The sequence below is a fragment of the Rhopilema esculentum genome, chromosome 20 (assembly GCF_057945365.1).
Source record: "Rhopilema esculentum isolate cy_ngs chromosome 20, ASM5794536v1, whole genome shotgun sequence".
In the NCBI taxonomy this organism is placed as follows: Eukaryota; Metazoa; Cnidaria; class Scyphozoa; order Rhizostomeae; family Rhizostomatidae; genus Rhopilema; species Rhopilema esculentum.
The window spans coordinates 10,774,274-10,798,565 of record NC_142834.1 but is presented as its reverse complement, the minus strand read 5'-3'; the positions used below and the strand labels follow the sequence as shown (position 1 = coordinate 10,798,565).

Sequence of the window (24,292 nt, the reverse complement as noted above, 5' to 3'; positions counted from 1 at the left end):
CGTGCTTTTCAAGCTAAAAAATGCCAATTCATTCGTAACAAAGTACAAAAGCATTTAAAATCTAAAGGAACTACGAATTGACCTTAATTTAAGCACTATGAGGAATAGTTTAAAAACAATTTGCAACTCAATCAAAATTATGTCTATCCAGTGTGCATCAGTGTATAAATAGTTTTAAGGTGGTCAGCTGACCACAGTTTTGATAATGTGGGTCCAGGAACGCCCCTAGAAAGAGATGAAAGAAGGGAAAATGGTACTTGAAACATAGATATGCATATATCGTCACAAAAATGGGTACAGTGAAGCATTTTTGTAGCTAACATCTGTCATACTCTAGAGCTTAGGTTTACTATAGGCGTCCGACGTTTGTGGTGCCCTGAACTGGAAAGGTCTCCCGTACTGTTCAGATATGCAGAATAGGATACGTTCTATGTGATATGTTTACAATACAAAAGTGACATCAGTATTGACTTGGAACAGTATCTCAATGAGTTCTCTATCGTTAATTTAGCCCAAAGTCAATAAACTCTAAAAATACGCTTCAGACATTTGAACACGCGTATCCAGTATGCTATCACATTTTAAGCAGGCTTTTCAACGAGCACAGTGAGCAAGACTGTTTGATGTCGAGTTGCAGCAGACCTCTACAAAGCAGAAAGTCACAGTTGCGGCTCTGATGCCATTATTCTTATCTACCTGCTATACCATACAAATTCATCTGACTGTGTGTTTGTTGTTTTTGTCACGCAGTTTTATCCAACTGCTCCAGTATGCTTTCTAAATCATTGCTCAGTTCAATAATACATTGAGTGATAATGCTTCATTCTTTCTTGTTTTCATTATCTTTGCCCATCATTGTTTACATCTGATCAACAGCGAAAAACTCATCCATGAAAATTAAGAATTCGTTATTTTAGAAAAGCAATAAATCATTTTAAAAACTTCAACCATTCAATCCTGATCTATCACAATACAGTATCCCGAAAATGGAGACGGAGTGGCTGAACTTATTCGAATAAAAGAGAACGATTCTGCTCTCACACACTAGTTTCTATCTCTAAAAACATTTGGTGTACTTCAGGGATCATGTCTTGGACCCATTGTTATTCATCAATTGCATCGATGTGTTTAAAACACAGTCAAGTTGTGCGCTGGGCTTAACTGAGAAGTACAATTTTGGTTTAGGGAAGTGTTAAGTGCACTCTTTTTCTTACAAGAGACTCTCTAAGCACTACTATGAAGCGAACAAACGCTCCGTGCTGGTTTTATGGATTGCAAAATTATTTTTTTGGAATAAACATGCCTTGCAGTACTGCATATAGTGCTTGATGGGATGCTAACTATCTGATTTAAAGTTGAATTGCGACTGTGCTACCCTAATGAATCGAACTTATTTAAGGAAACTTTGAGTACTCAATTTCATGACAAATCATGAAATTTCTAAATACTGATTTATTTTACAAATACAAGTGTGTGTTGCGAATTCAATACAAAGAACATTATTAACTTGCACAAATTGCAATTTACTTTGCATTTAGCCGCGGATAAACATCAAAATATCGTTGATAATATTGTTCAACGCCAATCGTGATCTGTAATTAGGATATAGCACTTAAAATTGAATGAGCAATCCGCATGTTGCTTTTGTTGACTAAAATTAAAATGCCAAACATTTTCGAGTCTCAGACTATTTTCAAAGTATAAAACTGACTGCACAAAGTTATTGCTTTTTGAATATATGAATAAAAAAGTTTATACACCAAAGCAGTTAATAATCTCACAACGAATAGCAAAGAAATAAATACATCAATGCATTAACAATCAGACTGCGTGAATTAAATAAATTATCTTAGCATGTTTATTTGGAAATCTAAAAGTATGGATTCCTGTCACTTCTCAAGGTAAAATCTTTTTAAGTTTCTTTGCAAAACAAACTTGGATACAAGGTTGAGGTCCTTAGCAATTTTGTTCATAAAAGGTATAAAGGTATATTTTGCTTTTTGCTAGCAGTGGCTATATTTCAGTTCATTGTTTCAGGTCGTTGACACTGGTCCAGCCATTGTCAACCAGACGAAAAGACTTATATCAAGTATTGGTGGATATTGTGTCATTCCCCACAGACCCATGGTTCTAGCATCATCCGATCATGTGCAACTGTGCAGGAAGGCTCTGATTATATAGTTACTATTGCTGGTAAAGGGTTTGCTCGCTCTATCCAGGTTTCTGTGAATAAATATGATAAATAAATAGGGTGTGTTCAATCTCACGGCCGTCGTAACAAGCAACATGGAATCGCCTCCCAGACACTAACAATAAGAAAGGCAACAGTTATTCATGGGTCGACGAAGCAGGGAACCATGAGCAGGGAACCATGAGCTGGGAACCAAGACTAGATTTAAAATGGCGCCAAAATTTACTTATAAAAAAGAACATGACCGACAGCATGACTCTTAAGCCTGGTTCTCATATGTCAGCGATCGTCGCCGATGAGGGCCTTGCGATGCTTGCAATATACGAGAATATCAGTTTTTGTACGTCGCCGATGAACCAAAAAAGTTTGTTTCTTGCGATCGTCGGCGATAATCGCCGATGGGAACATATCGGCGATCATGCCTAGCTTCCAGTCTACCTATATGGCCACACTTGCGCCGAGCAAAATGGCTGAACAGGAGGATTTGTCTAAAGAAGACACTGTATATTAAAGAAACGCAAAAACATGACAATAAGAACGGATTTTTCCAGATATTTATTGAAAATATGAAGAAGATTACATCAGCGAAGTAATCACTTTTGTTTCAAAATATGATCGTATGCATCGGCTGATGTTTTCATTACGTCGAGGCACTGTCACCAGAATAGGCGCAAAATGATCAAATTGAGGCACTTTGTTTCAATGTCCACTTATGACAGAACAGGGCCAGAATATCGCAAGTCATCGCAGTCAAGCAGTTTATGAGAACACTTGCATCGGCGATGGTCGCCGACGGTTTGCGTTATATGAGAACCTGGTTACAAGCACCAGAATAAAAATTTGTCGACCACTGAAGTTGTCTTCGCTATGCATACTGCCAGCAAAGCTACTAGCTACAATTGTTCTTTAAAATATGCATGTTTAGCTTCTAGAGCCTACTGAGAGTTAAAAATAACATTTCTTTTTAACAAGATACAATTATTGTTCAAACTTACATTGAAATTAATCATGAATAAATTACTTGTTCATTCAAAGCAAGCTATTGATTGTTAGTTTGAAAATGTTATTTTGTGCAACAAATACAACTCTAAAAATATCATTTATCAATTGATGAGAAAAATTGACAATCATGTCACACAGCTTGATCTATACCCCAATACTAATGATGAATGCGGTAACAGAAAACAAAGCCTAAAAAATAGTAAGTTTGAACCCGAATCTATTTTATGATGTGGAAGCACAAAAACCTAACTAGTACCTAGTTTCTGCTTGAATTGTCATCTTAACAAAATCAAAAAAATTCCTATTATAACGAAATCCTTGTCTTTTCGCTAAGCTGCCAGCTTTTTATGTTATTAGAACTAAGCCAACTAGATTATGGAAGTACCAAATAAACAGATATAAAAAACTCTCACCATCCATCAAAGCAGTTGATTCATTTAAAAAGTTCTTAAAATCAACAAAATACTCGGAAATCTAACATATCGCGCTTTTGAATTTGCCAACATACCAAACGGCAATTGTACGCACAAGGGTTCTTTTTATAAATTTTAAAGAACGGTTTTTTACCTAATGCTAGTGGGAAATTTGATTGGAACTATCGTAATTTTAAGTTTTTTTTATAGGGATTTAATGTTCCCAACAGGGCCCCTATAGCTAAACCACTTTATTTACTTGCAAGATGACCCACTTAGAAATCATGTGTTGTATTTAAATCGGTTGACTCTTTTCACTTCATGTAAACAATTTTCTGTGACCCCTTTCCACAAAAAAACAATTGACTCTACGCCGTCTAACTTTGCGCTACAAGGCTACAAGATTTGTTCAACTGAAATTTAGGAATTGGAAATGAACTTAAAAGTAACACGATCTTCTAAAAACCTTCGCACTAAAGCACTGGTATCAGTATATTATTCCAATTCTAACACTAGATTGGTAGTTAATTTATGATCTTTATCAATTAATTATGATAACAAATTTCAACATCTAGTCATTACCAGCAACAGAATAAACGACGTCTTTTCGGACATTTAAACACATGGTATAACTACCCCAATGTAATGCTACTAAAGCAATACGAATAGTGTGCCGGCGGCCTACAGATTCGAGCTTGAGACAAAAACCTTAAATGACATACGTCTTTCATCCAGATGACAAGCTTGAAAATCTATACCCCATTTACGATTTGATTTGCAATAGACTGCGGCGTATTGGTTGCAATGGCTTTTGTCATCGTTCTGAGGCATTTGCTGTAAGCTCATGCACATGAATATCAAATCCAAGCAAGGATTGCGAGAGGGTTCTCTATATGCTTTGATGGATGAGCAAACCAGGTTCAAATCTTATTCATAAACGTATACATACCATTCACTCGACAAGTATCTACTAGAAAAATTCGATGGAGCGAGAACTGTTTCAGCTTGTTATGCATAACATCTCTCGTGCTTTTAGTTTATATTCCTGCAACAAACCAATAAAATTTTAACAGTACAGTTTTAAAGCAACGAAATGATTATTATTTATGAACTAAACAAAGAACTGACACAAACATGACAGTCAGTACAACAAACTAGAAATTCGTACCTATAGGCTGTACCTTTTATAGGTTGTATTAGATTACGTTACGTGATCAGTATTGGCATGGTTTGCATCCGTGGAACTAGGTAAAACTCATTACAGTTGCAGCTTATTACGTCTGCTTATAATTTAATCACTTTCAGTAAGGTACTTTACTTGTGAACAGGAGATATCTTACCCTCTGGTAGCCATCAGCGCAACGCCATATCTGTTTTTAAACGTCTTCTTTGCTTCTGAAAACAGAATAATTTATTGCAATCAATGAAAGATTACAAAAGATTGACAATTTAAAAAAGCAGCTACTGCTTTGATAGCTCATTCAAAGAGTCATCGTAGACCTTCTACTTTTAGGGTTCATTTGGACCATCTGTGGTCATGTGGACCTTTATTTTGACAAACGCAATGTAAGGTACAACATTTATGCGAGAAAGATGATACTCCTATAGATGTTCAGACGTCTGTATAACTGTGGCACGAGAGATTGCAGAATAACATTCTTCTCCTTAGATTATTAATACAAAACTTGAGTTTTGTGTTTGTGTAGCTCTTCAAGAAGAACCTTTTCATTCTTGATTCACGAGTCAAATTTCTTTAGGTATGGTTAAAACAATGCAAATGAGAACTGCATCTCAAATTTTCTGACATATTCATACATATAATCATATGTCATACAAATTATTGACAAATTATTTTAAGAATTTACGGAAAGAGATATATTAATAAGGTGTATTTTGGTGACGTGCTTGTTCGGGGTGCCTGAAAATATGGATTTCTTGTAAAAAACAAATAGTTTAGGAGACAATGATTTATGATGAAATATGGCAAGATTCAAGCAAAATTTTTAACTCAAACTTTAAACGCAAGCTCTTTAACTCAAAACAAGGTATAAATGTTTACCAATTCAGGATCGGATGGAATACGGGAAAGGAAATCTAGTAATTCGTTGTTGCCAACAGCATTTGGCTTTCGTATTTTCTTTGTGAATTTATTGACACCTGTTGGAGAACAGAGTCTAAAATTATGCAACGTAAGTAGGTATGCTTTAATTGTCCAGATTACGTGTGTGAAAGCAAAAAAGAGCGCGAGAAGCTATATGACCTGAATAATTCAATTATTTTTCGCAAAAAAAACTCATCAGAATACAAAACTGTAACCAGGAACAAAAGATAGCTAGGTCAACAGGCGGATGGAAGGCTTGGACTGGCTGATTGAATAATCATTGTCCTAATAAACCTCTTCAAACACAAAATTTGAAAACAGCAACAAAATTCAGCTTTTCCATGTTACTGTCAAAGCGGTATTTAAATTATGACGTCATTAGGCATTCGTTTTTGGCCTAATGGAAAATCACCGGCATCTAAGTTTGGTAAGACCAGAACCGTATAATCTGTCAAATTAAAATGATGGACTCAATCAAAGTGACGGAAGAACATGAATTATGTAAACAGCAGCAGTCGTTAAACCTGGTTATTCTTCAAAGTCAAAACCAAACTAAAGCTTTATTCCATGTGCGCCGGCATTTATTCCATTCTATATAGCCACATAACTTGGCAACCAAATGTCGGGCATTTTACAGTCAAATCGTTCTGTAAATCTTCCTCGAGACAAACAGCGTCGCTGCGCGAATCTTTCTATCACCTTGTTAAATATCGCGTATGAATGAGCCTGATTAGCTGAGTCACTCGATGGCTCTAACATAAAGTTTGTCGTATGGAGTGGAGAAAATATTCGATTCTCTTTGTAATCTGAGAGGCGACGTTGCAAAAGTTCTAAAGTCAGAAGGCGATAACAAATGATTCAATTTCAGTGGCTGACAGTAACCATGTTTGATGACAAAGAGCACCAGCAAAACTTGCCGAGTTTGCGAAAGTCTGTCTTTCCAAAAAATTCATCGCGAACGGCGAGGGGGAAATCACTTTTAAAAAGGTGTACGAGATTAATAATCACTAGTGATTACTTTGTGATTAAATCAATTTTGTGTGTGATAAATTTGATTTTTAGTGATTAAAGTGATTAATTTGTTATTAATTTGTGATAAATTTGTTATTATTTAGAAATTTAATCATAAATTCAAAAGTGCTCTCAAAAAAATTCATACGCAAGAAACGTCGTTTGAACACATGACAGTAAACCAAATGATAAGCAAAATTCAACAAAAATATTCCATGAATTAAATGACAACCTATCATGGCAGTTTGGCAACGATTTTGCAACATACTCTATGAAATTAACAAAGAAAAATTAGCACTTCAGCAAAAGGGAGATCCAGAAAAAAGTTTGACAGTTGCAGATTTACAAAAGAAAAAAGGTGCAATAGTTTAACAACATTGACAACTAAAAACAGAGACATCTTTTCTGAACAGCAACATAAGCAAAATATTAAATCAGTATTATAGGTTGGTGACAGCAGCCTGAAGTGAAAAACAGTGAAAAGTTGTTGATCACTTTGAATGAGACATTAAGACAGATGCATGTGCTTATTTCTGTGGGCCGTCAACTTTCGTCATAAGAATTTGAACTTGCATCAAAACAGTAAACAGTTGTTGAACACCTTGTAAAAGACATAAAGCAAATGCATGTTTTCTGTGCTGTGGGCTGCTACTTTTGTCATAAGAATTTGAATATGCTTCAAAAAAGCTATCTTTCCTGAACAATATCATTAGCAACATGGAAGCAAATGAATAGCCTGAAGTGAAACACAGTGAACAGTTGTTGAGCACCTTGTAAAAGATATTAAGGTCAAGGCATGTGCTCTTTTCTGTGGGCCGTCAACTTTTGTCATAAGAATTTGAATTTGCATCAAGAAAACTATCTTTACTGAGCATTAGCATAAGTAACATGGAAGCAAATAGCCTGGAATGAAAAACAGCGTAGAGTTGTTGAACACCTCGTGGAAGACATTAAAACAAATGCATGTGCTCTGTTCTGTGGGCAGTCTTCTTTCGTGATAAGAATTTAAATATGCATCAAAAAAGCTATCTTTCCTGAACAGTAGCATTAGCAACATGGAAGCAAATAGCTTGGAATGAAAAACAGTGAGCAGTTGTTGAACACCTCGTGGAAGACATTAGGACAAATGCATGTGCTCTGTTCTCTGCCCTTCGCAAGTAATATCGCTATTGGAAAATAAAACTGTCATTCCTGAGACTTTCACCTATAGAAAAATTAAAAGTTCCGGAAATATGGAACTTGATTATAAAACTTTATTTGGGGAAAATACAAGAATCTTAAATAAATCATTTCCCATATATGTAAGAGTTGGAACTGCGAAATCCGGAACTGCCTTGATCCCCCCCTGCAGCAATCAACGAGAAATGAAGGAAAAAATAACTGCTACCAGGCGTGGTTTTCGGTCAGACCAACTTCAGTGGCATTTTGGCAACAAAAACAGCAATGGTTGTTTCAGTGACCCAGGCATCATAACGAGGCCTTAATTTTTGCTCCATCGCAGGGTACATAGAAAAATTTGTTGATGAAGTGTTCATGTTCTCGAGCGTGTGTTTGGAGATTTCGAACGTGTTCATGAAAAGTTTGGGAAAATGTGAAAGGGGCATTCTAAATATTGCATTTTTCAATATAATATAGGATAAACGTGGTCAAAGATTCTAATAATTGTTTTAAGTAATTCTTGTAATTAATGTTGTACTTTGTGATTAATTTGATTTTTTCATTTATGTAATAAATTTTTTATTAAAGTGTGATTATTCTCGAGAGTGTAAGTGATTTTAATCAGTGATTTGCCCCTCGGCAAACTGCATTTAAGCTTAGATATTTGCTTTGTCTTCAGCAAAATGTTCCCCTAAAATTTCCCTCAGAAAAACATAATTTGCAAACTGGCTGTACATTAGATCATACATACAACTATTGGAAGCTTTTTCATCACTGGTAAACGGTTTGGTAAATGTGTATCCAAAATACCCCACTTATTAAAGGAAAAAACAAATTATTGAAACTTTCCGAATGAGCTATTTCAAACAGGAAATGCTACAAGGTCAATTTACATGCATTTGACATTCTCGGGAGAGTTTCCATAAAAGTCACTACATGCCGATATACTATTGTTACATGTATCAAGGAGTGTCAAGAGATGAAACAAAGCTGAATAAAACAGCAAAAGAGACCACATGACCGCAGATGGTTGATGTGTGACAAACCATGTGCAGCTCTAATAACTGATTCAACAGTTCAAAAACGCCAAAGAACCTGCTGCCAACAACCAACAACAAACTGGACGTACTTTAATCAATCAACGTTTTTTGAGAAAATGCATTACTGCAAGCTAGGTGTCAGTCAATTATCATTTGAGCGCGTTCAGTTTAGGTAGCTGTCTTTCAAAGCAAGTTTTGACTCAGGAGGCTTTACCTGACATGCATGTGTCATTGGTACTTTGGTGCAATAATGGCTTTCTTTGGTAGGCTGTATTATATGCAATCCTTTTGCATCTGGTACATGCACCGCATCAGGCTAGATTTGTCTTAACTAAATAATACTTGGATTTTCAACTAAATAATCTTGTTTTAATTGTCGAAACATAGCGTTCAACGTGACAAGACGGATTACTCTTTGGCCATAACTATTGGAAAGTTAATGAGACCTTCGAACAAAACTATTGGAAGTCTTATTTCATTACATGACCTTGACTGTTCGCCATAGGATCAGTTTAAGATAAGATAAGCACAAGAACTAGGTTTTTATTGGGTTTTCATTAATAAAAAATCATTGAATAAAAATATTCTCTATCAATGGTGGCTTGTCCTGGCAAAATTTACAGAGGCTTGGCCCGCTTCCGTTCAACCGAGCAAGTAATAAAACGATAAGAGTAAGAGTATTTCACTGTCGTATTGTTGCTTCACCTCTCATGCCTTTTCACAGAATCAGACTAGAGTTAAGCTCAACATCGATGACGTCATTTGCGCAGACACGGAATTACTTGGACAAGATTTCCGTTTTCCTGTACAATTTCTAATAAGCGATCCGCACAATAAGTTGCTGCTTTTCAGAACATGGTGACAACGAAATCAACGAAATATAATTTACGAAATCAATCGTTGATACCAAAAAAGCCGAACACTCTTACTTATGGGCTAGATACAATATCCTATAGATGTAATGAATTGTGGAATTCTATACCGTTAGACATTCGATCGACAGAAAATTGTAAAGTATTCAAAGCTAAAATTAAACAGACGGATCTTACTTGCTCGTGTAGACTATGCACACCATATATTTCTAATATTGGATACTTGCAAACATCGCGATTTTTTCTTAATTATATTTTTTATTGTTACAAGTTGGTGTTAATTAGCATTAAATAAACATTGACTAAACCAACATTAAATAAAGTGAATAAAAATAAAAAAACGAAAGAAGAAACAGGTAACCTCGATTGATAAAATGGCTGTAACTTGAGAAGACACAGATAATCAGGACATTTAACTGATAAATCCTTGCTTTGCATAAATATAACGAGCCCTCAAACTCTCATGAATAGAACGTTCCAATTTCAAATCGCATTTTTGACTGCCTTAATACTGGGCAGCCTTTCAGTGCAAAGGGCAGTGGATATTTTTTAATCTGGAGCCATTTACAGATGATTGTTTCCTATTTCATAATGAAATATTGTCAGGGCTTACGTACAGCATAAGCTGGTTCTAAATGTAAGCCAAACAAAGAAATTTGACGTTACCATGGACCGTAAATGTAATGCATCAAAATAGACAGTTGAATAATCTGAACCTAAAAAGCAAACATTGTTTCATTGCCTTGGGCAGACAGCTCGGTTCGTTTTGCATCTTGGCGAACTTCAAAATCATAGTGCATTTCTATTCGACGCTGCTCATTAAATAGCTATTTGTCAAAGCAAAGATGAATTCTTCCGAGATAGTAAGACGACAACAGAATCAAATTAGTGTATCGCTAAAGTTAACGTGACCTTAAAGCCGATATATCAGTACCTATGTAATATCTTCATGGAAAAATGTTTAACCCAAGTATCATTACTGCGATAATAAATTGACCGAGCACATTTTTACGCATCAGGTCTTTATTGTTATTTTCGTATGCATCTTTGAATGACTGTATTAAACACTTTAAGTCAACAATTTATCGCTTAAAGGCTCTTGCCAAACCGGCATGCTTAGCGGCAGTTGTCGTGGGAAATTGACTGTGTTTTCATTTTCATGCAGTACAATACGAGGCCGGTTCTTTGAATTATAGTCCTAAAGCGTGCCGGTTGCGCCTTTAAAGTCACAAGTAAAACGAATCATAGAGGATTCAAACGCTTATATCCCGTGATGTTTCACACAGAATTGATATCAAATAAACATGTTTTTCTTTGTGCTGATTTCCACTGTTGTCAAACGGTTTGTATGTGCAGACATCATAACTACTTTACGCCATGAAAAACAACATCCAAGCAAGAAACTGGATGGATATAGTTTATATATATGCACAAGTTGTCTTTCAATGAACTTTATCACACTCAGGTAAGGCAAAAACTTACCCCAGGCAAGTAGTATATACCGCAAAGGTAGAAAGTAGAGCAGTATGGTGCCAACTGACAGTATGACCATGAGCAGATAGGAACAGAATGGGACACTCCAGTTAAATGTGCTGAAAACAAGAAAAAAACATCAAAATGTTGAGGTGCAATTGAAATACACTTTTAGCCAAAAGGTGTGAGAAAGAGTGCACAAAGGGTGTGAGGAAGAACGCACAAACAATGTGGGTAAGGTTACAAACGTTTATCTGATTCAAAATGTTTGAACAAAACTTTTTGAAATATCTTTTCCAGAATATCCCTAATCGCAGTTGTTTACCCTATTCTAAAGAAATTAGGCACGAGTACTAATATACCAGGATACACCCAGCAAAGCCCGATCCCTTTCTACCAAGGCAGGGAAAGCTCCAATGGCTTACCACCAGCCATAGGTTTAAACTCTAAAGCTCAGATCTTATCATCAATAGTGCTTGTCTACTCTATGTAAATACACGGCCGAATAAGAATGCTCAGGAATCAGGAAAACCTTTCTGGTAGAAAATGTACTAAGTAACGGTAAAAAACGAAAATGGATTACTTTTTTATTCTTTCAGCAAAAGAAGCTATAAAATCCAACTGATTCTGAACTGTTGTGCAAATATTAGTGACAGCTTCAAGTCGCTCTCGCAGACTCTTTCCTTTAGTCTAAAGAAAGATAATTCTTCATTAAAAACCTTGTTAAAAATGCAACAGGCTGATGAATCAAAATGTGAAATAAGACAAGTCGTTGCTAATATTTGCGAAAGCCCTTCACACTATTGAGGTCTTGACGAAAAGATCTTTTGAAAATTTCATGTTCGGCTGCAGCAAGTGTCCTGAATTTTATTTAAAAATACTTTGCCGCCAAGATAAAGTGACTGTGTCATTGTTACTGTCTCAGTACTATCAGCCGACAGCAATCAAAATACGAAAAATGACGAAATTGACTATAAGCCAATTAATTTAAACTGAGGATCATAAAATTGTCAAGCTCCAATTCGTTGACATTGGGTCATATGCTGTAATTCAAAAAGAATAAAACTTTTCGCGCAAAATCACGTGCCACCTTGATCCTAGATTTATAAAGAGTTTTTGATTTTAGAAGCATGCATTTGACTAGTAAATCGGCAGAAAAAGCATTCATTGAATATCCATCAGATTAAGACAACTTAACCTCATGCAAACTTTATCTGCAAACAGACCAGAGACAACTATGGTTTTCCAAACCGAGACAAGTTTATTTCAACAAAACAGACTGAATAATGTGGATTGCTGTCAGATGGGAAACAAGTATAACCAAAAGAAGCAAAACTGGTAGCCCACTTGGTTTCAAATATAAAAACGAATTAAAAATAACTTGCTTGGACAATTTTTTCCCAAAATCTTTGATAGTTTTTTTTAATATGGGCTTAACAGGACCTTTCTGCGGGTGACAGTAGAAAGCTCCTGAAATTTCCTATCATAAGCAAACTACACTTTGAATTCGATGTTAAAACAAGGATTGGGATACTGAAGTTGATCACATTGTGAATATTATGCGAGGGTTTTGTTATAAAATCAAACAAAGCAACTTGTGGGCTCTTTTGAGCGCCAATTTTACTACTCTCGTTAAGAAGTAGGACCACTTATCAGTTTCTGAATGAAATTGAGGTTTTCACTGAATATAGCGTTTAGCAAAGTTCAAAAATCCATTATCTTATCAAAATATTATAATTGTTATGCCATTATATTATTCATTATGCCAAAAAAGAAGTGAAGTTTTGGTTGTATGACCGCAAGAGACCTTGACAGTAACAATGCAACTTAAAAAATTATAATAAATAATGGATTTATGACAGGGAGAAAGCTTTCTATATCGTGTTGAGCAAAATTAGTGCAGCTTCTTTCTGAGGTCAACCAGGCGCCCTCTTTCATAATCTTATACGCCATATTCCATAACGATTGTACTATTTCTTATCTAAGTTTTGAAATAAGTTTCTATCTAACTGAGTTTAATACTTATTAGATTTTTAATCAAAATTTTATGATGGAGAGAAATTGTGAAGAATCCAAAGAAGTCTATTTTCGACTGCTAACAAATAACGCATGGAATTCAAATGACCAGCCATCGCAGGGACGGACTACCTTCGGCCTGCAGGCCAAGTCCGGCCCATCAGGAGGCATTACATTGCCTATGAACTAAGGCAAAATGTTACACTAATTTCATGCTAGCTAAACGTGTGATCGCCTGTGCTGGCCCGCCAGGATGCAAACATACAAAATACGGCAACCAAGCAAAAAACTTTGCCCATTACTAATTTAACGAATAAAGTAGATGAGATTATTTCTAATATTATTCAGGTATTATTACCACACAAAAACCACACAAACCGGCATAAAAGACCACACAAATATCTCTTTTGAAGGAAAAATGTATAGGCTTTAACATTTTTGTCAATCTATTATTAAATGCTCAATATAGAAAACATCTTCAAGTATATATGAAATTAAATTCCCTTTTTGAGAGTGATTACCTCATAAATGTTAAATTCAAGACCATTTTTGAGAGTGATTACCTCATAAAAACATAGATTTTGAAATGTTTATAACTTTAATATTTAGACCACATAGTCCTCAAGAAACAAACGAAATACATATGTTTACATTATTTGACTCTGTTGCAAATTGGCTAGTAAAAATGGCTAGTAAAAACCTTAGTTTTGTTCATGGATTACTGCTGTCCAAATTCGATGAAAAACTGTTTGTGTAGGTCTTTTTCAAAAAAAACTTTCGGGTTAGTTGGCTTTTCTCTACTCTGAATCTGAACGGAGTTACAAAAACGAGACAAACCTTTTTATTCTTCTCATCCAAATCATCTTCATCGTCATCATCATCAAATGACGCCGAGGAATCCTGAAAAAAATCGGACCTTTCAAACTGTGGAAATGCAACTTTCTTCATAGACTCAATGATAAAATTTGCTTCAATATAAAAGAGTTATGTTTTAGTTCTTTTGCAAGAGCATAAAATATATACGACAAAATAGAACCCTGAGAATCTTTAAACCATTATAACGATTAATCGTTTGTTTTTTAACAATATAAAGATTAACGATAAACCATTAAACTTTAGGTTTTAAGAAGAGATCTCTTGACAAGACCAAACGTTTGTATATTTTATCATGTCAGACACAGCTGTCATATAGCTAATTTTGGTAAAAACTGCGAGTTGTAAAACCATTATTCGAGTATTCTCATTCTACAGCAACGGAGAGGAAACGACTGATTCAAAGCCAGTGAGTTCCTATCCACATTTCAAGAAATTCATACCCAACAACATTTGACCAGAAGACAGGCACAGCGCACCAGCCTAAAAGTCAGGGGGCTGAAAAGAGCGTGACCAAAATATTCTTGAGGTCACGCTCTTTAGAACGCCCGAAAACACCCTCTTAAGAAAATACTTGCATCTTTCCACTTATTATTTTTAAACAGTCTGATTCAGAGAAGATTTCAATTATTATAAAAATAGATATAATAAGCTTGAGGAAAACTAGACACCAAGCTAACCAAGTTAGAGAATATAACATCATCAATCAAGATAAACACCAAGTGTCAGGTAGACATGACAATCACATGACATTCGTAATCGCTTTGATTAATCGCTTTGACATTCGTAACGACTAACGACCATAATGTTTTAATGTTGAGTTATGTTAGTTTTCGTGTAAATGCTTGAATGCTATGTATATATTTCGCTACTAAGCACACTTTCTCTTCTCTGGCTACTCAACACCAAGAAAATGAATAAAAATAGGTAGCCCAATGGCTGCGAGGTGCCTATGACGGATCTATGACGAAACAAGTATGATCTGTAAAAGACTCTTATCTAGCAACGATTTGACATTTGACACGCTCCCTTCTAATAAAAGTGACAAACAGGGAATATTAGGCACTAACATACCTCTAAGTGTACGGTTACTCATAAACGAAACAATGCATAGGATCAGGGCTTCGGTTAGGATAAGCATGCAGGAAGTATGTTTATGCATTAGCAATGACATGGCTCTTAGCAGGGATGATGAAATGAAACGAATAAACACTTTCAAAACGAGAGAGGATAACTTACCTTGTCCAGTTCAAGATTCTGTTCCTTGTCAGGTGATAACATAAAAACGATGTAGTTTTTCAGCAAAATTAGTAGCAATATCAGCGGCAAGAAAAATAATTCGAAGTTCAATACCAATAACACATATAACTAAAAAGAAAAAAAACAAAAAATTGGTTGATTGTTAAATACTGAAATGAGACAAAGTAGCAATTTGAATTAAATGATACAAAAATTCTTCGAAACGATAAAGTACATTTGATTATTGATTCTAGGAACATTACTTTTATCTCAATCAAAATATGTCCCATATTATAGCTTAAAAACTATTCAAAGTAAGGTAAGAGGATAAGAAAGAACAATATCATGTATACACAAACTTACAATAAATGCAAATGCACTTCTCAGTCTGTATTTCCAAGTAAATAAAGACTGGATGAACTGTCCCGTTGCAATTATACTCTTGATAATGTTACTCAGCCTGTCGACATTTTGCTGTAGAAGCTGAAATAAAAGTTTTGTGAAGGTTCTCTAATCTCTAGGTACAAAAACGTTGCATGAATAGTAGCATCCACTGGTCTGCTACCTTAAGCGCTCGAAGACGTAAAAACAGTGCTGTCCACACTATTGTGCACCGAGAATTCTAAAAACTAATCTTCAGAATTCTCGAGTTTTAGTCAGTTTACCTTAATGAGCATCGCAAAATATTCCTAAGATGAAAAGATAGTCCAACCTGACCATTGTGGGCTCTTGTACAAACATATGAAATCATTTACTTCCCTAAACAGTAAACTTTATCATATCTTGGTTCTAAACTTTATGAACCAAGCAGGAAAGTACCGTTATCCTTTTCAATAGTCCTATCTCAGTCAAAATGAAATAAAACTGATATTGTACATTTCAAGGCATTCGAAAGACTATATTCAAAGATTCTAAACAGTTTTCGTGATCTCTTCTGTTTTTAGCTCTAAAAATAGTTATCAGTCAAAATAGAAATAGGCTGTCTATGACATGCAAAATATAACAACATGTGCTAGAAAAAAACCGTGTATGCAAAATTATCAACAAAGAAAAATCAACCTTGAACAATTGCAATATCAAACATTGAAAAATACCTGTCTTCTGAACCTTGGCCTTTCGTGAAGGGCATTGATCTCTCTTGGATTGAACGTTCGAATGCTCGCTCGAATCGGGTTATAAACAAGGTCAAAGGTTATTATCACATGCCCTTTCGCCTGTCGTTCTAAGTTCTTGTCTTTCAACTGATAAATTCGCTTTTCTTGCGGAACAATCTAGGATAAAACGCAGGAATAAATTCAGAACCACAGGAAATCAGTCGGTGAACTAGGGGACAGGAAAACTGAATTGCAGAAAGGGTGGCAGCAGCTTGAAGCGTTTGAACGTAAAGACTACCGACTGATCAAAGTTAAAAGTCTAATGGTAGACACACTTTCCTCACTGAAAAAAAATGAACACTGGAACAAGGAAAAAAAGAAGACACAGCCAATGTGATAGAGATATTGAAAAAGTTCTTCAGTTGCCTGTATATACGTTCTTTTAAGTTGGCACCTTTTAGACACAAACAGATGTTAGGAACATCGATTCTGTATCCAGAAATGCGTGTCTTTAAGCTGTGCACACCTTAGATGGAGATGTATTTAGACAAAAATGTCTCCAATGCTATTCGTGGCACTTAGATGATACGTTTGTGTGAGTGCTTTGTCTGAAGGTCCTTTCGAAGTGATGTAGGCAGAGAGAAAAAGTCATTCATCTTTAACAAAATCATACTTTGTTTTATCTGATAGAGCACTATAGAACAGGTTACGAAAGAAGGAGAGTAGTTTTATGCACCAAGAACTTCAATTCACATCATTGATTAAACAGGAAACCAGATAGGACTACAGCAATATACTTTGTATTCATATTGTTATTTGGTGGCTTATTACTAACTCAGGTTTTAATCAAGCTCTCACTTTCATTATACACCTTTCACTATACAATTAGCATTTAAAACCAAACCATTTCAGTTTCAAGAAATAGGATCAAAACTGGTTGACCAATCCCCCTTTCTAATGATAGATTAATTCTTATGTCACTACGAACGTAAAATATTTAAGAGCATCAAAATTTTTTTAAATTTGAAGATATCTATGGAAAATCGGCTTTAGCAGAGGAGGAATGAAATTCTAAAATAGAGGACTTAAAGTAATCTTTCTTCGTTCACTAATTACCCATCGTCAAAATACAATGGACAAAAATGAAGCTCGTAGGTCGTGTTTTCCTTTATATGAATAAAGTACGATTAGATAGGTTAAGCAAAGTTATGACCTAAATAGACAGCGTTTCTGTAATATAAAGGGCGTGTTCCGATTAGTTGGTTAGCTTTTAACAACCAACAGCCACAGTCTGTAGAGACATTCTGTGACTAACGAAACCACCCTCACGCGATGTGACTAACGAAACCACCCTCACGTAATAACAGCTTGACGAAAGCACACTATAATCTCATTGTATAATTATTAGATGTTAGCGCAACGAGCAGTCAGTTTGTTGAAACTGTGTGATTAGATTGTACAGTCATTGATTGCAAAGTTTTTTATCATGATTATTAGAATATTTGTTGTCCTGATAAGCATAACTAAAACTACAGTTGTTGATCTTAGATTATTTAATCTGATGTAACCAAATAAAAGAACTTAGGGAAAGATGGGGGAAAACCATTTTTGGCTATAAAGATGTAGCCAAATATCGACCTCAATCAGTCTTACCGTTAGCAAGGGTATTCCAACACGTCCAAGAAATTCTGGTGCGCCGCGTCGATCTTCGTCATAAATTGTGAGGCTGATTGTTTCGTGTATGTCGTAAATGGGCCTGCGTAGAAACAGCAAGATGAAAGAAAAAGACTTTACTACAAAATGTAAACAATTTTTTAAAAAAAACCCTCAGTGTGAAAAGGTTTGGCAAAAAAGCGGAAAATCAGTTTGGCAAAACCTATACTTGACACTTGGCTGTCTCTCCAAGTAAACAACTTTTAAACATAAATGCTAGAATAATCTGTTTTTGTAATAAATACATTGGCAAAAAATATTCATTGCCCAAAGTTGTAGGAGTAGCTTTGTTGGTGGGCGCTAAACATGAAGTACGGCTTGTTTGTACGCGTTAGCAAAATAGGAAAATATCTTTAATTACAACATGCTTCCGCACCCAGGCAAAATTTCGATGCTCCACTACGTTTTGTTGGGTGATCGATACTATAGACTAAAGTTACATGTACCAACCATGAACCGTTTTACTTGTCAAGTTAAAGGCCATATGTCATGAGCAAACAGTGTCAATTCATTACCATCTACCATACCTAATAAGGATCTCCACGATCAAAACTCACATTTCATAGACTTTTTCCCAATGAGGATTCAGTGTTTTGTAAACTGTTGGAGTAAGAACCCTTTGATTGTTTACTTCAATAACAGCAAACGGATCACTTGCACCACCAATGTCAGCTGATGCCAAACCTACGGCTCTATGCAAGCGAATCTAAAAAAATTTGTCTTCAGTTAAATGACCAGGTTCATAAGTACCTATAAAAATGCTAACGTTTGAATATTCGCCTCTTACGCGCACGTGGGCTTGAGCCTCATTCGCGAAACTCCGGTGAAGTATTCAAATGCCTTTACTCAAAAGGACTGTCGTTTTGGCAGGCCTTTGAGAAATGCTAAGGAATGTGGCAGTGGGGATCCGAGCCAAAGTGGCAATCACACTTAAGACTATTGGGGATGCACCAAAAAATCATTAAAAGGGCTAAGCATGTGACATTGTCATTACTATCCGAGTGAATGTTGACCTGAATAGCTTTAAATAGAGACTAAATTTACAATCCTTTCTTTCCCTACCATTTCTGCTTGCGAAATTTAACCCACGCTATTAAACATTGCGCCTTGATTAAACCTTAAAGAGAAGCCACAGAACATCTGCTTTAGAAACTCAACCAAAATGCTTCCTAATTAAAATGTGAAACTACCTGTAGCCAGCCGATTTCATCTATCCTCCTCCACGTATTTTTCAAAGTAAAATCTTGTTCGTGTTCTTCTCGCATGTTTCTTGCCTGATCCATGTACAACGATAAATCCGACACGCTACCAGGCACAGATAGAGCAGTGATTGTCATATAAAACGAAACCATGCCTGCGTTGTCTTCTAGGTCAACTTGAACAAAATGAGTCCGTTCTCGCTCATAAGTCGATAAATCTACAGCACACCTAGGAGAATAACGATAAAATATTTCCCTTGTACAAATGCATCCCTTATTAAAGAAATTTGACTGTCTCCTAATTATAAACTTAATCAATAGCCCCGTAAATCTGGGATACAAACTTTCCTATCCACTCACTTACTCAAAAACCAAGCCCCCAAATACCACCTAAGCAGGAAAAGGAATAAGAGAAGAACAAAGTGAGTAAAATAAGACAAAGTCCCTAATGGTCTTCTCTAGTTATTATCGATATCAAATGTGGTCTGTAACTACCAGGAATTTTAATCCGATACTTGATTCAAAATGCGAGTCGAGCGTGGCTGTAAACATCTGCTCAAGAAAAAATTATGATAATCTGTGGATACAACTGGATATCCGCAATGTTTGATAAATCCTTTTCGCTTTTCAGCGGCAACAGACATGGCTAACTCTAAAGAAATGACTTCTTTTACACTTCCATACCTGCCCATGAATTCATCGCGACCTGGATCTTTATCCCATACTTGAATTTCCAACATTTCGCTCACATCATGGTACATTCTCAGCTCAAACTTTTCTTTCCATTGTGGGTTCAGCGTTGCCTTACAAAACTAAAAAAAGGAACGACTGTGAAGTTTCGGAAAAACTTTGCTTGATGCTAACTTTTAAACTTGGGACACAGAGTTGTTCCAACTTTTTTAAAGCTTCTACTATTATTTGATTTAATCAATTTATGTCTCCTACTATTAGCCCATTGAATGAACAAAATTTGATGATTTTATTTTGGCATAAAAAAGATATCAACTTTCTTGAAATAAATACTAATTATTATGTTAATAGTGATTTTGCAAAAGCAAGCAAACTGCTCATCGGTTATCAATTCGGGCCTAAAAATAGTTTATATCATAATGCATTTTTTACCTTTGTTTTGTGCTTCTCATTCCCAAGTTTAAATTTGCAGTATGGATCACTGAATCCTGCAAACAAGATCATCCTTTATGTCATATTTAACCCTCAAGAATAACCATTTTTTAACAATGCCTACAGGAATATGGAATACATCTAGCAAGTGCAGCCATTGATTCGTCGAATGTATAAGGCCTAAGGAGGCTTGAAACGACCTGTTCCAGTCGACTTGATAAACTCGATATCAAAAGGCCATCATTTACTTCGATATTTAAAGCCTAATCCCTTTATAATAACGCAGATATCTGTATCTACCCCTTATCTTTGTTATCTGTCACTTGTCATTAGTTGATTTATCAGTCGATTGTTTTCGTAGCAAACATAAATCAAAGCTAAGATTTGGTTGAAGTTTATCATTTGGTAAAAGGCATTTGACACATGACCATCAGCGGTTGTCCAATCAAATTGCGCACAGAGAAAAACATGTGAACAGCTTCCGCCTTTCAGCATATCGGTGAAATCCTAGAGCAGCGTACAGTGGTTTCATGTGAGCAATTTCCAACTCCTTCCTATGCGTGTGCTCTGATCAATTTGGCCTAAGTTATTTTTGTATTAGCTGTTCTAATGCATGCCAAATGCCTTCGTTGAAATTCTCATAGGCGCTAGAGAAGTTGTATGGAGTAGATAACACTTTTCTTGGACCATTTTTCAAAATCAACCAATGTTTGCCTGACATAATGTGACTTACCATTATCATCAAAAGAGTTGAGCTTGCTACCTTCAACCAACGTTATAGCAACGACACCATCCCACGACGGTACTCTACTTCCACGTTTCGCTTGATTCCTGGTCGACACACTTCTTGTCAACTAAAACAAAAACAACTTGAGTTTATAAGCCATACGCAACTGAAATTCGCAATAGCTACCATGTTGCTATTTTCAATGCAGAAAATAGATTCTCTGCACAAAGAACCACGACATATTGCATAAAAATTGATTTAATTGCATAAATTGCATAAATAATTGCATAAATTACTTTAACATGTTGCGTACAATACTGCCTAACCTAGCATACATAACAAAATTACCTTAGATAAACGATCGTGTTGAGATCTCATTTTTTACGATGCCTCTTCTTGTGTTCGTATCAAATCCTTTCAATTTGTATTTTGCTTCAATTTACCTTCTTTGCAACAAACTTAAAGCAACTTTATTGAGGAATTATCGATAAAAATAGGATTCAGTCATCTTTTTAGAGAATTATCCATTGGTTAAGTGAGACTCCTTTCGAGAGCAAGCCAACACTACTACCTACAGCCTTGGGTAATGGGCACTTCTTTATTTAAAGCTTGAAAGACACAATTAATTAAGCATAGCAGCTTTCGACATAATACACTTCAAGCGAAAACTTTTCAGACGAGAGAAACTGTTGATTACGAGATTTTTTGTATAGACCTTGGAATGAACTGAGCAACTGAAGAAGAAAATAATTGTTGGATCAGAACAACAAAGCAAAAAATTCGTATGCCTAGTGACACTCTGATATTCTAAGATGACGGCCGAACTAAAAGGTCCTTCTCAGCTATGACTCTCAGTACTGGGCTAATCGAAAATTAATCTTCATTAACTTTCAAACATTTTGCTTTTATGACGTAGTCATCTGATAGGATGAATGAGTAGAGAGAAACCGAAATTACAACCGCCTTCTTTCTGAAGCAACATGATGACCCATTAATCTCAAAAGCCATTAGATGAGCGGCACTCTTTATCAACGGGGAAGAAAGGGACGTGGTGATATAGTGTAATTTAACAGATTTTCGAGAAGGCTAGAAAACAGCTCTCAAAAAATGAGGCTTCGTAGATCATTTGATTATAAACTTTAAAGTTGCCAGCTCAAATGCTTGGCAGTAAGTATTGCAACAACGACGCAAAAATTGCTGACAAAATAAGCAAAGTTAAGAAAAGCGAAAGCAACTCTTTTCCGTGGCATAGAGGCTTTAATCAACGTAATCACAAAGCAAATAGATAGAAAAAGATCAAACAAAGAGCGTGACCTTGATTGAAACTATGAGCAAGTACTAAGGTATGTACGAGAGCAAATCAATAACAATGGTTAAGCAGAAAACAAGTACACAAATATTAGGACAATGAATTATATTTGATGACGTGGTTCCTTGCAAAATGCAAACAGTAAAGCAGCGGCTGTGCTGTTGACGATTTTGTATCATTGAGAAATGAGCAAGATTAAGCTCTCATAGTTTTCAAAGACAATGACAGGTCCCACCAGGATTGTGAACGGGACAGAATTGGTATAGCAAAGATGTAGATGGTCACTGGTTGAGAGTTCGAGTCTTGCCCTAGTCATGACACTTGCTCGCATTTTCTCTAAGGACTTTACACAGGAAACATTTTTGTCACAAAATCTATTAGGACTCTTCTAAGGACACACAGAGATTTCATGGGTCAAGACAAAGCTATAAATATAAGCTGGCTAAGGCCTAGAACAAAAAAGCTACCCTTGAGAAAATACGTGCCATAACAGTTCATATGAACATTTTGAAGGTATAGAGTGGATTAGAACTCCAGAAAGCAACGAACATTAAATCAATTGAGCCACGCCTTCTAGTCCCTATGTTATAGCTGATCATGAGGCAAATCATTGCTTAAAATCACGTACGCTCTCAAGAATTAATCACACTTTAATCACACAAAAATCACATTAAAAAAAATCAAATTGATCACAAAGTACAACATTAATCACAATAAAGCAAATATTAGAATCCCTGCCCATTTTTATCAGAAGTCATTCTTCAAGGTTGTTAAACTTTTGAACCTTTTTCGTTTGCAAATCTGCAGAGTCAAAGTTTTTTGTGGATCCACCCCTGAACTGAACTGCTAATTTTTCTTTTTCAATTCCATAAAGTATGTTGCAAAATCGTTGACGACGTTTATTGAGCATGAAATTATTTGAGAGCACTTTTGAATCTATGATTCAGTTTCTAAAGAATCAAAAATTAATAAAAAAATTAATCACTATTATCAATTAAAATCAAATTAATCACACACAGATTGATTTAATCACAAATCAATCACTAGTGATTATTAATCTCGTACACAATTTTCAAGAGTGATTTGCCCCTCGGCTGATCACTGACTCCAGCTTTGTTACAGATTGGTGTGTAAACAACCGCTTTCTTCAGTTCATTAAAAACATTTACACTTGCCTGGTCCTTTGTAGCAAGATGGAGGTTGAATTACAGGCAACAAAAAGGAAGCCTTTTCAATTCTCAGCTACGCAATTTTATCCTAAACACGATAACAAATGACTTCCTAAAATCGCCATACCATGAAAAGAGCAAGTAGTTTAAGCAATACAGAAAGCTCTCTTACATTTTGAATCTGCTTCCGTCTTTCATCATGAGCTGAAGCTGAGAACAGCGAGCTTGAAGATGCCCAGCTTTTGCTTTTTATTAAACCGACCGCTTCAACCGCTTCAACCGCTTCAACCTCTTCTATTTCTTCTTGGTTTTCATTAAAAGATTCACTGTCAACACTTGTGTCTTTATCTTTTTGAGAATTTAAGAAAATCCTCGGAACAGGTTCAGGTTGTAGGCGACGAAATAAAACAAAATCTGTGGAATGCATTGCTTCCATTACTAACCTCAAACCAAGTTTATGAATATCACCAGACTCATGACTGGACAATACAGGCTTCAAAAGCAGTACAAGCTTTAAGAAGCTTTATAGATTAACAGAGTAGATGTTGATGCATATATTGTAAGCAGCAC

At 35.7% G+C, this 24,292-nt stretch overlaps 1 protein-coding gene across 1 annotated transcript in view; it reads right to left on the bottom strand.

Moving 5' to 3' along the window:
* Positions 1 to 1,711: 1,711 nt before the first annotated feature.
* Positions 1,712 to 24,292, bottom strand: part of LOC135687576 (multiple C2 and transmembrane domain-containing protein 1) — a 37,309-nt gene continuing 14,728 nt past the window's right edge. The window contains exons 5-19 of the mRNA XM_065204170.2: positions 21,251 to 21,371; positions 20,518 to 20,573; positions 20,080 to 20,207; positions 19,387 to 19,624; positions 18,754 to 18,902; positions 18,137 to 18,239; positions 16,484 to 16,660; positions 15,753 to 15,872; positions 15,390 to 15,518; positions 14,115 to 14,177; positions 11,845 to 11,951; positions 11,271 to 11,380; positions 5,666 to 5,763; positions 4,947 to 5,001; positions 1,712 to 4,651 (exon numbers count right to left, since the gene is read on the bottom strand). Coding sequence (XP_065060242.1) covers positions 4,960 to 5,001; positions 5,666 to 5,763; positions 11,271 to 11,380; positions 11,845 to 11,951; positions 14,115 to 14,177; positions 15,390 to 15,518; positions 15,753 to 15,872; positions 16,484 to 16,660; positions 18,137 to 18,239; positions 18,754 to 18,902; positions 19,387 to 19,624; positions 20,080 to 20,207; positions 20,518 to 20,573; positions 21,251 to 21,371 — 1,641 coding nt within the window. The 3' untranslated portion in view covers positions 1,712 to 4,651; positions 4,947 to 4,959. The remainder of the gene's footprint in view (positions 4,652 to 4,946; positions 5,002 to 5,665; positions 5,764 to 11,270; positions 11,381 to 11,844; positions 11,952 to 14,114; positions 14,178 to 15,389; positions 15,519 to 15,752; positions 15,873 to 16,483; positions 16,661 to 18,136; positions 18,240 to 18,753; positions 18,903 to 19,386; positions 19,625 to 20,079; positions 20,208 to 20,517; positions 20,574 to 21,250; positions 21,372 to 24,292) is intronic.